This window comes from Schistocerca piceifrons, chromosome 2 (genome assembly GCF_021461385.2).
Source record: "Schistocerca piceifrons isolate TAMUIC-IGC-003096 chromosome 2, iqSchPice1.1, whole genome shotgun sequence".
NCBI classification, from domain to species: domain Eukaryota; kingdom Metazoa; phylum Arthropoda; class Insecta; order Orthoptera; family Acrididae; genus Schistocerca; species Schistocerca piceifrons.
Window position 1 is genome coordinate 579,316,790 of NC_060139.1, and position 14,157 is coordinate 579,330,946.

The following is a 14,157-nucleotide window of genomic DNA, read 5'->3' on the forward strand; positions in this document are numbered from 1 at the left end:
TATCCGAGCAGATGCCGTTGGACTGGCACATCTTTCACAATGCCCGCAAAGAGTCAGCCACAGCGGGTGCCGTGGTCTAAACCTTTGATCGCGCTCCTACCCTCCGAAAAATGTGACTATATCATCCGGCGGATTATTAGTAAAATAAAATAAATGCAGCAAACAATGTTTTCTACTCTACGCCAAAGTCATTCGTTGGAACACATCAGTTACCAAAAAAACTGTGCTGGTTCGCTCCTCAGTAAGACTTCCAGTTTTTCTGCTATCTAATGGACTGCAATTAGACTTAGTGAAAGCCACGACGCACAACAATAATATTGGGTAAGGTATTTACCCAGCAAGGGACATATTACGATTAAAAACATTGAACTAGACGACAAATAAGCGAAGATGGCCCTTCAAAAGGACACACTTAGTAGTATTACACTACAGAGAATATTTCATAAAGAGCACACTATATACTCGTATAACGTCAGAACACCAAAGAAAAGATGAATATGAACTACTGGAACGCAGTAAACAGAAATATTGTGGACAATTACTGCTGAAAGTTCTTTCGAAGTCTTGGTATCAGAGATTAAAAGAGTTAAAAAGTTTTAAATTTCATAAACCGCAACAGATTTAACCACTGATAGTTCCACGTTATCTATTCCGAATACACCTATGAAGTAGTCCCTTCTGTGGATGTCGCAGAAGAAATGTAATCACATTTTCCTTGCATATATGTAGTGTCCAAACCAGAAAATTTAATTCTTAGAACAATTAATCAGATGTTATCGACAATTACACACTAATACGTCAACACCCTTCATCCTGCATTACATTGTAAAAACAATAATAATTTTTTTAAATAAATCCAACCTTGTCCTGAAAACTCCTTGAAAACACCAAAATACTATAGATGGTTGTATGACATACAACCAGAAGTTAAAAAACTCTAATCAAATTAAAATAAAGTACTAATCAACGGCGCAGTCACGGGCAGGAAGCCCTTTGCAATTTATGAAACCTTCATCATCCGCATACAGGTGTAAAGCTACTATTATCCCGCTAATGGATCTGGCCTCTCATTGGATATTTTGTGGATTGTGAATCTCGAGTGTATGAAGAACTCTTAAGAAAAATCACCCTTCACTCCAGTTTTTCTGTGTATGTGCTCGATTACTACGGACACTCACTCACAATGCTTTGAACCGAACGCAGTGTGGTGGCACTCAGTGTTTATGCCAATAACACGCTCACATTTTAATTCTGACAGTAACATAATTACACAAAGAAAGTATATGTTCAAATTGTTTAGTTCGCAGTTTCAGAAATAGTAATTTACAACTTCTAGCAGTATTTTCATGACACAAACGATTCTGCATTTAGAAATATCACAAATAACCCTCATTTATTGCCTTGCCGTCTATAGTTACCACCCTCACGCATCGGGTTATCTGTCGTCATTAAAAGGATGATTCGAAGAGATGATCCAAGGTTACTGAAGAATTGTTAAATAAAAATCTCCATACTATAATAAACACAAGACGTGTACACTAATGAGCCAAAACATTATGATCGCCTACTTAGAAGCTTGTTTGTCCGCCTTTCGAACGTAATACATCACTGATTCTGCGTATCAGGGACTCGACAGTTTGTTGGTAGGTTTGTGGAGGTATTTGGCATTGCATGTCTACGCATGGGTCATGTAATCTACATAAATAATGGACCGCGCATTTGCGTACGTGGTGATGGCACCCGACAGCGACCCAGATGGGTTCCATAACAGTTACATCAGGCGAACTTGGGCACTGAGACCTCAATGTGAGTTCACTGTATTTTCCTCAAACCACTGTACCACAGTTCTGGCTCCGAGACACGGACAGTTATACGGCTGAAAGATCACATCGCCGTCGGGAAAAACAGAAAGTGTGACGGGGTGCAGGTAGTTCGGAGGTATCAGCTGCGCTACTACAGGTCACATTCAAGTGCAGAAGAATATATCCTCTAACATAATACTGCTGCCACCAGCCTGCGTTCGTGGCGCGTTGAACGTTCGTGCCGCCGTTCATCTAGATGACGGCATTTGTGGAGACCAGCGACCTACTGTAGCAAAAATGTGATTCACCCGAAGAGCCTACACGTCTCTATTGATCGACGGTCAAATCCCGATGGTCCCTTTCCCACTGCAATCTTAACTGACGATGTCGTTTTGTCAACATGTACTTACATAGGGGTGGTCTGCTGAAGAGCACCACGTTCAACAATGTACGATGAACGGTGTGCTCCAAACACTTGTGCATGCCCCAGCATTATGCCCTTTTGGTAGAGGTGCCACAAATCAACATATAACCTATTTTACAGAGCAGACAACCCTCCGAACCCTACGTACTGTGAGAGTCATAAATGTCCAACCTTTTAACGCCTACTGGTAGTATCACTGACGTTTTATCTCTTTCCGCAGATGCTCACGATAGTAGCACGTGAAAATTCCACCAACTTCGCCGTTTTCGAGATACTCGTTCACAGGTTCTGCGTAATAATAATCTGCCCTTTGTCAGAGTTGCTTATCTCAATGGATTTCTACATTTTCAGCCAACATCTTCGGTAGGGTGACCCCCGTCAGTGTCTGGTCCGCTTACATACACTACTGGCCATTAAAATTGCTACACCAAGGAGAAATGCAGATGATAAACGGGTATTCATGGGATAAATATATTACACTAGAACTCACATATGATTACATTTTCAAGCAATTTGGGTGCATAGATCCTGAGAAATCAGTTCCCAGAACAACCACTCCTGGCCGCAATAACGGCCTTGATACGCCTGGGCATTGAGTCACACAGAGCTTGGATGGCGTGTACAGGTATAGCTGCCCATGCAGCTTCAACACGATACCACAGTTCATCCAGAGTAGTGACTGGCGTATTGTGACGAGCCAGTTGCTCGGCCACCATTGACCAGACGTTTTCAATTGGTGAGAGATCTGGAGAATGTGCTGGACAGGGCAGCAGTCGAACATTATATGTATCCAGAAAGGCCCATACAGGGCTTGAAACATGCGGTCGTGCATTATCCTGCTGAAATGTAGGCTTCCGCAGGGATCGAATGAAGGGTAGAGCCACGGTTCGTAACACATCTGTTCAAAGTGCCGTCAATGCGAACAAGAGGTGACCGAGACGTGTAACCAATGGCACCCATACCATCACGCCGGGTGATACGCCAGTATGGCGATGACGAATACACGCTTCCAATGTGCGCTCACCGCGATGTCGCCAAAAACGGATGCGACCATCATGATGCTGTAAACAGAACCTGGATTCATCCGAAAAAATGACGTTTTGCTATTCGCGCACCGAGATTCGTCGTTGAGTACACCATCGCAGGCGCTCCTGTCTGTGACGCAGCGTCAAGGGTAACCGTAGCCACGGTCTCCGAGCTGATATTCCATGCTGCTGCAAACGTCGTCGAACTGTTCGTGCAGATGGTTGTTGTCTTGCAAACGTCCCCATCTGTGGACTCAGGGATCGAGACGTGGCTGAACGATCCGTTATAGGCATGCGGATAAGATGCCTGTCATCTCGACTTCTAGTGATGCGAGGCCATTGGGATCCAGCACAGGGTTCCGTACTACCCTCCTGAACCTACCGATTCCATATTCTGCTAACAGTCATTGGATCTCGACCAACGCGACCAGCAATGTTGCGATACGATAAACCGCAATCGCGATAGGCTACAACCCGACCTTTATCAAAGTCGTAAACGTGATGGTACGCATTTCTCCTCCTTATACGAGGCATCACAACGTTTCACCAGGCAACGCCGGTCAACTGCTGTATGTGTATGAGAAATCGGTTGGAAACTTTTCTCATGTCAGCACGTTGTAGGTGTCATCACCGCCGCCAGCCTTGTGTGAATGCTCTGGAAAGCTGATCATTTGCATATCACAGCATCTTCTTCCTGTCGGTTAAATTTCGCGTCTGTAGCACATCATCTTCGTGGTGTAGCAATTTTAATGGCCAGTAGTGTACCATGTTACCGCGTCACGTGCCCGGCACACCACCAGGCTGCACCCGTCGTCGCGGCAGGCAGTGGTCATAATGTTGCGGCTTATCAGTGTATGTTATGGTGTGCAGGTCAACGTTCTGTTGCAGTGGATCAACTTACAACGGTGAAGTATGATTAAAGGCAGTTACCTGATTATCTTAAAAGGGTGCAATCTGATCGAGGCTCAAATTCTTCGATAATAACGACATGAAAGATAAGATGTCCATGTACTATGCCTGTGATTACTTTACAGCTGCTCTAGATCTACTGAAATGATCAGATGGCACCACTGGTCGGGATACGGTGTCTGGGGTGATTCGGAAGCGTGGTGCATATCTTTCTATTTGACGCCAAATCGGCGAGTCGTTGAAGATGAGATTAAATGACTAGGACAACATAAACACCCAGTTCCCAAGTGAAGGAAATCTCCGACACGGGTGAGAATCGAACCTGGAACTCCGCAATCTACAGGCAGTGACGCTAACCATTGGACCACGATCTGCAGACCTAAAGGCCGCGAAAAATCTATACTGTCACGATCTATCAATGTTATTGGCTATGAACATAGGAACATGAGAAGCATCACTTTTGTCACGAGAGGAGAGTAAAGAAGGAACAGCCCAGCAGTAGCTATCCCATCAAAAAGAAGCAATGCAGTATGAGTCAGCTAAAACAGACCACCCCAGATACATCTATAATGGATAAATATATCAACTTGCAGTTTCCCTCAAGTTATAACGGACAGTTTCCTGAAGTTCGAAGGTAATTTTTATAGTGTATAGTTTGCGAATTTTTTTATAATGTTTGCAAAGACAGATTGTGAGTGCTTGGAACGGTTTGGGTACATTTCAGTACACAGTCATACAGCTGATCTAATAGTTTGGCGATATTCGCCTTTAACGATATTCACTTTCTCGATTGTCGTATACGTTGTGGACGTCCCAATAGCTTTACTAGTAAGTTATCTGATTGCTACAGAAGCAGAACACAGGCTGATGGGTTTCAAGAGCACAGGTAAACACAAGAACTGTACCTCAATTAGGTGTTTGATTACAGTTGCTATAATGGGGCAGACGTTTGTGGAATCTCTTCTCCTGACGGCAGGACAGTGATATGCGGTGCTGTTAACTTAATAATATTTGATCAAGTCCCATGCATGTTATGTCGCTGAAGGTCTCATCTTTCAGATGCCACAGAAAGAAGTACATTGTTTTATTAGAAAAAATCGACTATAAAAGATAAAAATTACTTGCGAATATCAGGACCATATTTTCCGTTATAACTTGGTGAAAACCATGCCTCGACATATTTATTAATCCTGGATATATTTGGGATGGCTTGTCTTAGCTGCCTCGGCCTATATAATGAATAATATGCCAAACAAAGTATTAATAGTTTTATTTCTGTAAACGAGATTTTATTTGCTCATAGGAAGACAGTCGAATATTAAAATTAGGTGTATTTATGATTTATTTATGTCTCATGCGTCTTTTTATGTTGTTTCACTTCAAAATTAACGTTTTTTAGTTCTGTATGTAGAAAAAATTAAGAAATATCATGTAGCCATCATACGTAAAAACGTATACATCATGGCAGTATTCGGGTGAGATGCTTCAGGCCTCTTCAGCTGAGCGACTTTAAGTGTTGCATTGTACAACCTACTGCCTGTTTGCGACCGAATACTCATTTTGCCATCGTAGCACTTCACGCTGAATGGAAGACAACCCCCCGTACTGCCAAGTTGCGATGGGTGCCACCATTACAGGCGTCAAGGTTTAACAAAAATAGTTTCAAAAGTAAGGCATAGCCCGTTGTAGCTTCGTAAGTGTTTTCATCCGTCAGCAACTACTAGTCTTCTTGTTAGTGTAACTGACTCGCGATCACAAGGCCCCGTGTTCGATTCCCATCGGGTCCAGGGTATCACTGCTTGAGACTGTGTGTGTGTGTGTGTGTTTTGTCTTCATGATCGACGATGCACAAGCCAAATAAAAAGATTTGCACCAGTCGCTTCAACTCCCCAGAAGGGAAGTCCCGGCTAAGAGTGCTTCATGCACATTTCGTTTCATTCTTTGCACTAGCAAACTGAATTTTGGGCGTTCAAAAGTGGAGCCTTCATCATCTAGTTTTCACGTAATCTTTCAGTTAAATTACAATCAATTTGTTCTTATGATTACTGATTATTCTTTCATTTTAAGGTATTTTGGCCAGTTCCCATTTCTTTCGAACTCTTGAAATGCACATTCCCACCACTGTGAACTGTTTTCGTTCTTCTGCTATATCCCGTCCTACTTACCTGATCCGTCTACTTCCTTCATTAGTTCACACTTTCCTACTTGCTAAAATGTTATCATTTATATATCTAACGAATTTCATCTCTGCCCCCTCTAAGTAGATTTTGTGCTTTATTGGCCATCTTCGCTCCCACAAAGAAGAACTGTTACAGTCATAACTTGATAAAACGTGAGTGAGGTTCTATTCTAGTTTTCCGTTTCACACTGCTTTTAGTCGTTCCTCACTTAGCTTGGAATATGTTTAATTTCAGCTGCTTATGGTAAATAAAATTGCAAAATTGTTTGACTGGCTTATTGTCAATAGTTATTTTTAGCTCTACGTATCTTCTGCCTTTTTGGACTTCCTCATTATTTCGCTCCCTTAAAGAAGTGTTGCTATAGCCGCAGCTTCACAAAGCCGGAAATGACTTTCTCTCCCATTTTCCCTTTCAGAATGCGGTAATTAAAATTGTCTGACTGCCTTATTCTCACAATTATTTTCATCTTCGCAAGTATTTTCCTACAGATCCCATCGTTTTTTTTTTGTTTTTTTTGTTTTTTTTTATCAGTACACTGTAGGCAGAGTGGATTGCGACCGATTTATTGATTATTAATGTGGTTATTGATTCACTGTCTTAAGAAGCACAAAGCATAAATTATTAATTACAAGAAAGGGATATAATGAAAAACTGCTGAAATATCCCTTTTCGAGGTATTGCGGATTTTTAATGATTTTACTTAGTATTTTCTTGCTTTGAGCGAAGCAGACTTATCGATTATTTCATTGAACTCAAATTAGCAGCTGTGTCGTATTATATCGACAAAATAACTGAATCTTACACTGATTTCACTTCTTTCGAGTTAAATGAACAGATTATAGCTATCTATAGACACAACGACGAATACTGCTCAGTCACAGAGGACTCACTCCTCAATTCTCTCTTATTCACACAGCAGATTTTCTTTTTTACTTTCGCAGCAGACTGTACCAACCGAAACTTGGGAGCAGCAAAAGCCGACCTGTGATACTGTAAAATACCATTGCCAAGTGGCAGCAAGAACATCATTGGTGAACCTGAGACAGGTTTGGAGGCGGCATCTCTCTGAACCAAGCACACTGTTGCCACATACCCCGTGTTAGTCACTGACGACAGTTCGGAACATTCGCTTCCTTATGATGCAAGTTGGACAAAACGACACTGTATAAATGACAATGTGACACCAGCGTGCGTTCACTGTCGCTAGTCGAGGGCCAGACTTCTTGTTGTAGGCACGTGAGAGGAAAACGAAGATAGGAAAACTCGCGTGCATCTCACGGACATATTCACCCCCTATGGGTTGCGTTCCCGCTGCGGGCCTATTTCGCCACCCCTCCGAGGTCCCATGTTTGGGGTCACGCAAGCCACAGCTGTCAGCACTACAGCAATGTCGTACGATCGTCAGTCGTGCCCAGGGGAGCCACACACCGTCAATTAAATTTCCACCTGAAACGTGACGGTCCGTTTCCTCGCCCTGCTCGCATGGTCGGACGCGCCATAATCGCCGAACTCCAGCTCCAGACGATGCACGACGAGGCCACATATTCGCTTCCATCAACATATTCAATGGCAGTACTCTTGTCAATGAGATGAACCTGGTGGCGTATTGCTGGCCAATCCCAAATTTCCACTTCTTGAACGCATTGGTAGCAAGCAGCACACCATCCCCACCGAAGATGGCATCGCATCCACGCAGTAGCAGCCAAACAATATCGCCTGCACCCCAAGGGGCTTCGAAGGCGCGTCACCACCGTTACTTTTAGAATTATATTAATACCTTCAGCGCCGGCCGGAAGGAGCCGAGTGACCGCTACGGTCGCAGGTTCTAATCCTGCCTCGGGTATGGATGTGTGTGATGTCCTTAGGTTAGTTAAGTTTAATTAGTTCTAAGTTCTAGGCGACTGATGACCTCAGAAGTTAAGTCGCATAATGCTCAGAGCCATTTGAACCAATACCCTTAGCTGCTGACTGGCGTTGATATATATCAGCGGGGACAGGTGAAAATATGTGCCCTGACCGGGACTCGAACCCGGGATCTCCTGCTTACATGGCAGACGCTCTATCCATCTCAGCCACTGAGGGCACAGAGGATAGTGCGACTGCAAGGACCATCTCATGCACGCCTCCCGCGAGACCCACATTCTCACTTCTTATGTCCACACACTACATTCGTAGTGTCCCACCTCAGCACACTCATTACTCGTGGAAGACATTTTTACCAAGTCCCGTAAGAGTTCGGGGAATATGTGTGCAACCGCACAGAAGAAGAAGGTCATGGCGAGTACTGCCAGGACTATATGGACATGGTATGGTAAGAGTGTCTTCCACGAGTTATGAGTGTGATGGGGTGAGACACTACGAATGTAGTGTATGGACATACAAGCTGAGAATGTGGGTCTCGCGGGAGGCGTGCGCGAGATAGTCCTTACAGTCGCACTATCCTCTGCGCCCTTGGTGGCTCAGATAGATAGAGCGTCTGCCGTGTGAGCAGGACACCCTGGGTTCGACTCCCGTTCGGGGCACACATTTTCACATGTCCCCGTTTATATATATCAACGCCCGTCAGCATCTGACGGTATTAATATAATTCTAATTTCTTTCTAGACGGCTACAGGTCATCAATGGTGTCTGTTCCTTCGGACATTTCCGAAGGAACAGACCCCATATCCACATAAGTCGGATGCTGTGCCCGGAGAGAGGCTACTCACTGCAGGTGGTTGACGGTGTAGTTGCGGGCGCCGGTGCCCAGGCCGCAGAAGGCGTTGCACTCGGCGAGCGACTTCCTGGTGGCGCAGGGCCTGCCCTGCCTCGAGCCGTTCTGGCAGGCTTCGGAGGCGCCCTCCAACACGTAAACCCTCACCGTCGCTCGCCCCTCTGACCCCCACGTCACCGTCACGCTGCAACAGCAAATGGACACGTAAAACACTGTGAACCTTTTACACTGGCCAGTTTCTCTAAAACAGTGAACCATCACTAAAGAAAGACAAACAGGCGAAAATGAAACATAATACAGCGATATTACCTCACCTCTGTATGGTGTCATCTTCACACAAACTAACAGGACAAAATATCAGTCACCCACCTACAAACTCAGCTTGCACTTTTCTCTCATGATATTCTGCGATGCATGGATGTAAGGGAACAGGCAGATTCAATATTTCTGGGTTTCCGCAGGGCGTTTAACACGATGGCCTATTGCAGACTCTTAAAGAAGGTCTGGGCATACGGTATAGGTAAATGTAAATGTCGTGTGACCAGGGCCTCCCGTCGGGTAGACCGTTCGCCAGGTGCAAGTCTTTCGATTTGACGCCACTTCGGCGACTTGCGTTTCGATGTGGATGAAATGATGATGATTAGGACAACACAACACCCTGTCCCTTAACGGAAAAAATCTCCGAGCCAGCCCGGAATCGAACCCGGGCCCTTAGGAGTGACATTCTGTCGCGCTGACCACTTATTTATTTATTTATATATTTATTTATTTTCCATAAAGATCACTCTGTTAAAAGAAACATGTAGAACATTTCATGGTATAGTATGTGCATTACATATTGAAGGTGAGAGAAGCGTGAGGTTCTTTATCAGCTGTCAAATGTGCACACCGACTGCACCCGGCACATCCCAACTACGTGGGGGGTCGAGGAAGACTGCCTGAAGATAGTTGGCAAAGGTTTTCCTATAGTGTGACCATCGATGAACCTCATTGTGGGCTTGCTGAAAGAAGTACCAAAAGTCAAGTCGCGACTTGGCAGCATCCCCATAGAGGTACGCGATCGTCCAACCTTTGACCCAGATGATCGATTGTGATTTAGTCGCCGGAAAGTAGTCACTCTCCGGATGTAAGAAGGAAGCAGGTGTAATATGTTGCGGGGTCACACGGAGGTAGCAAGCCACCATCTGTCTTCCTAGGAGCCATACGTCCTCCACCGCGATACAAGTTAAGCGGTGATGGTCGTCATCCACTTGGCGACATTTCGGGCATAGTGGAGTGTCCACTAGTCCAATTGCATGGAGCCGTTGGTTGGTGTTGAACTTGCCACAGGCGACAGAGAACCACAGTGCCCGAACGAAGGTAGGAAGGCATTTTCGGTGCACATGTCTCCAAATCTTCGGCCAATGCAACTTGGGGTGTTTGAGTTCAATGGCATTACGACTTATCCGTCGTAGCAGCCAAACATAAAAATCCTTCGCGCATGGCGGTCTCGTGCGTGGAAGCTCGTCTCTGATATAACTAAGTTCCACGATAAATGTTGATACATACGCAAAATGTGGCATAATGTTGCCCACAGCCACCGGAGGTGTGAGGGACGCTGGAACTAGGAGATCCAGTAGGCGGGATGTAAGGGAATCACGCCCGGTACGCCATTGCTTGTACATCGTGGCTAGAAGGAGCGCCGTCGCTCGGCAGTGAACATTCGTAAGTCCGAGTCCCCCCTTGTCCGTAGGGAGCTTGAGCGTTACGTATCGCACCTTGAGGGGCGACCCAATCATCACAAAATAGCCTAGTGCTGATTGAAGTCGACGTCCGAGTGTGAGTGGTAGGGGCAGGATCTGCGAAATATGCACCATTCGAGAAACCACATAAGTGTTCAGATATTCGACTCGCTGCAAAGGATCAAGGCGCCGTAGGAGATGTTGTCGGACCATGGTACGTGTTGTCTGTAAAATACGTCGGTAGTTAACTGCCGCAGTATGTTTTACAGATGAGGTAAAGTCTATGCCGAGATAGCGGAATCGTTGCAGATAAGGAAACGGACATTTCTTCCGGCGTAAGGCCCCTTCCAACCGGCATTGCTGCTGATTTGTTCATGTTCACTGCACTACCCGCCGTCACACTGTGGTCCAACAACAGTTCAAGGACCGTCTTCACCTCTTCCTCAGAACGAACGAGCAGCAGGAGATCGTCCGCATAGGCACGACATTTGAAGGTGTAGCCCCACAGTTCCATCCCAGAAAGAGAATTTGTTAGCCTCCCAATTAATGGTTCCAACGCTATCGCGAACAGCAGCATCGAAAGAGGGCAGCCCTGGCGAATGGATCGTCGAATTTGAATGGGCCCTGCTATACGCCCATTAACCTGTACCAAGGATTGTGCGCCCCCATAAATCCTTCTAATGACACCAGTAAAACGGTCTGTAAATCCCATTTGTTCCAGTAGAGCGTACAGATAGTTGTGGCGCACATTATCAACAGCACTGTCAAAATCAACCGCCACCATCGCCGCTTTAAGCCGGCACTCCTCCGCCAGCGCTATCACATCACGGCATTCGCCAGTAACTGTTTGCACATTCACCGATCCACCCGGTGTCGTCTGATCTGGAGAGAGAACGCTACGAATTAACATACATCGGGACGCTAGCAAACGTGCAAAGATCTTATAGTCGGCATTAAGCAGGGTGATGGGGCGATAATGTGTGACCGTAATTCCTGGCTTCGGTTTATGTACTGGCACCAAGAGGCCTTCCATAAAAGCCGGTGGAATAGGCGCATCGGAATTTAACATCTCGTTGTACATTTCCGTCCATCGCGGTGCCATTTCGTTGCGAAATTCTCGATAAAATTCAGCAGGAAGTCCATCAATGCCTGGGGACCGATTCAACGCACCCTTTGCGATCGCATCATGTACGTCCTCACAGCTAATGGCTTCCAGTAAGGTTCCCGCGGCTTCCACCGTCAGTGTACGGGAGACGTACGTGGCTATACGTTCGAGGTCATCGACAGGGGCTGTTTCTTCCCGATAGATGTGTTGGTAATGGTCGACGAATACAGAGACAATGTCCGCTTGACGCGTCACCCTTCAGTCTTCGCGGGTAATTAATTCCCGTACCAAAACGCGTCGTCGGTGCTTTCGTTCATTCATAACGTGGTGCATGGAAGGAATCTCGTGCATTATCGTATCGTGACATCTGGCGGGCACCATGGTTCCCTGAAGATGTTTCCGAGCTAAAGCCACTAGTTTAGCTTTTATCCTTTTGCGTTCGATCCAGATGTCCTGTCCCGGCGGACCATCATCCAGGTCGCGCAACGCTGCAAAATAAAAGTCGGTCGTACGGCGGCACCATTCTGCCATCTCCCTGCTATATGAGATGAACGTACGGCGAAGCGCCGGTTTAGCACAAGTCAGCCACCAATCAAGCTTCGTCGCATACCTTCCAACCCTTCGCTCGCACATCGTCCATGTCTCAAGGATCCGTTGACGGCATTCAGGATCATGTAGATGTTGAATGTTTAATTTCCACGGGGCCTTAACTGTTCCACACCTCTCTACGGGGAAGAAGCACCGTACAGATGTAAGCGCTGTGATCGGAAAATGCCAATGGCCAGCGTTCCGTGTCCTGGACATCATTTGCATGAGCCCGTGAGATATAAATGCGATCTAACCTGCTCGCCGAATGACCTGTCACATAGGTGTATCCCGGTGCATCTCTATGTCGCAATTCCCACGTGTCACTAAGTACAAGGTCGTTGACAACGATTCGCAACTCCTGGCTGATGTTTGTTTGGTCTTTCTGGCTGAGAACACAGTTGAAATCTCTACAAATTATTACACATTCATAACGTCCATGGAATAGTGGGGCAATGTCTTCTGCATAAAATCGCGCTCTTTCCCGCCGCCGATTGTTTCCCGACGGTGCATAAAGATTGATGATGCGTGTCCCAAACGTCGTGAATGCCATTCCCCTGGCCGACGGAAGGTAACACACGTTTTCCACTGGGAAGCCATCTCGCACGTAGACTGCCACCCCACTCCCATTGTGATCTCCATGTGACGAATAGGATTGGTAGCCTGCGATGTATGGGAGTGCAGCTATGTGGACTTCCTGCAGCAAAGCAATATCCACATCAGATGCCCAAATCGTTTCCTTCAGTAGGTGTATTTTGGCCGGTGAACGAACGTCATTTATATTTAATGTCGCAATACGGTTCGCATGGCGTTGAATCCCACTCTGTCGAGGCGCAACAACATCTCCCTGCATCGGCGCTGGGGGCTGAGTTAGAAGATGTTCTCTCGCCCCTCTCCCTTCACCTTCAGCAATTATTAGGCTGTCTTCGTGAGTGCCGGCTGCCTCTGTATGACGTCCGGCGCCTCCTCAATATCGTCATACCACATCTTTGCAGGCAGTGATATATTCGTGTCCATTGCCACAGCATCTGCGTCTGGAGAGCCAACTGGTTGTGATTGCTCTTCAGCATCACCACGTCCCGGTACCGTCAATGTGACAGACCGCTGCGGGTCTGATCGAACATTTTCCATTGCCTCATCCTGTTTCGTAGAGGCTGTTGTGTCGACTTGGTCCACAGGCACATCGTCGTCGGGGCAAGGGAAGTCATTCCTAGGAGATGTAGTGCGACGGCGCCGTTTCCTCCTTTTCGGGGAACGTTGTTTGCGTGATCTTCCTCCCGTGTCCTCAGATTGTAGGGAATCACGGCTGCCCGACAGAAAAGCATCCGTAGGAACTGGAAGTGTTTCGAGTCCCATCGTTGTACTTCGTGGGAGTTCGGTCGAAACTGATGTTGTCGTCACAGAGTGCGTTCCAGACGGAACAGCATCCGTAGTGGCTGGAACTGCTTCGTGTACTGTCGGTGTGCTTGGTGGGAGTTCGGTCTCATCTGATGTTGTCGCCGTAGATTGTATGCTCGATGGAGCAGCATCCTCTGTCATCCCGACGTCTGCTACAAGGTTTCGGAGAGCGCCATCCTGATCTTCCATCGGGGCTGTGTCCTTTCGGTCACAGCGGACGCAGTGAGGGCTTTGGCATAGGTGATCGGTAGTACTGTCATCGCCGGCGACGGCTCCCGCACATCTGAAGGCAGTT

At 46.4% G+C, this 14,157-nt stretch overlaps 1 protein-coding gene across 1 annotated transcript in view; it reads right to left on the reverse strand.

The window, feature by feature from the left end:
- The window catches only part of LOC124775607, a 237,383-nt gene that overhangs the window by 103,686 nt on the left and 119,540 nt on the right, over nt 1-14,157 (reverse strand). Inside the window, exon 9 of the mRNA XM_047250436.1 lies at nt 9,049-9,237. Coding sequence (XP_047106392.1) covers nt 9,049-9,237 — 189 coding nt within the window. The remainder of the gene's footprint in view (nt 1-9,048; nt 9,238-14,157) is intronic.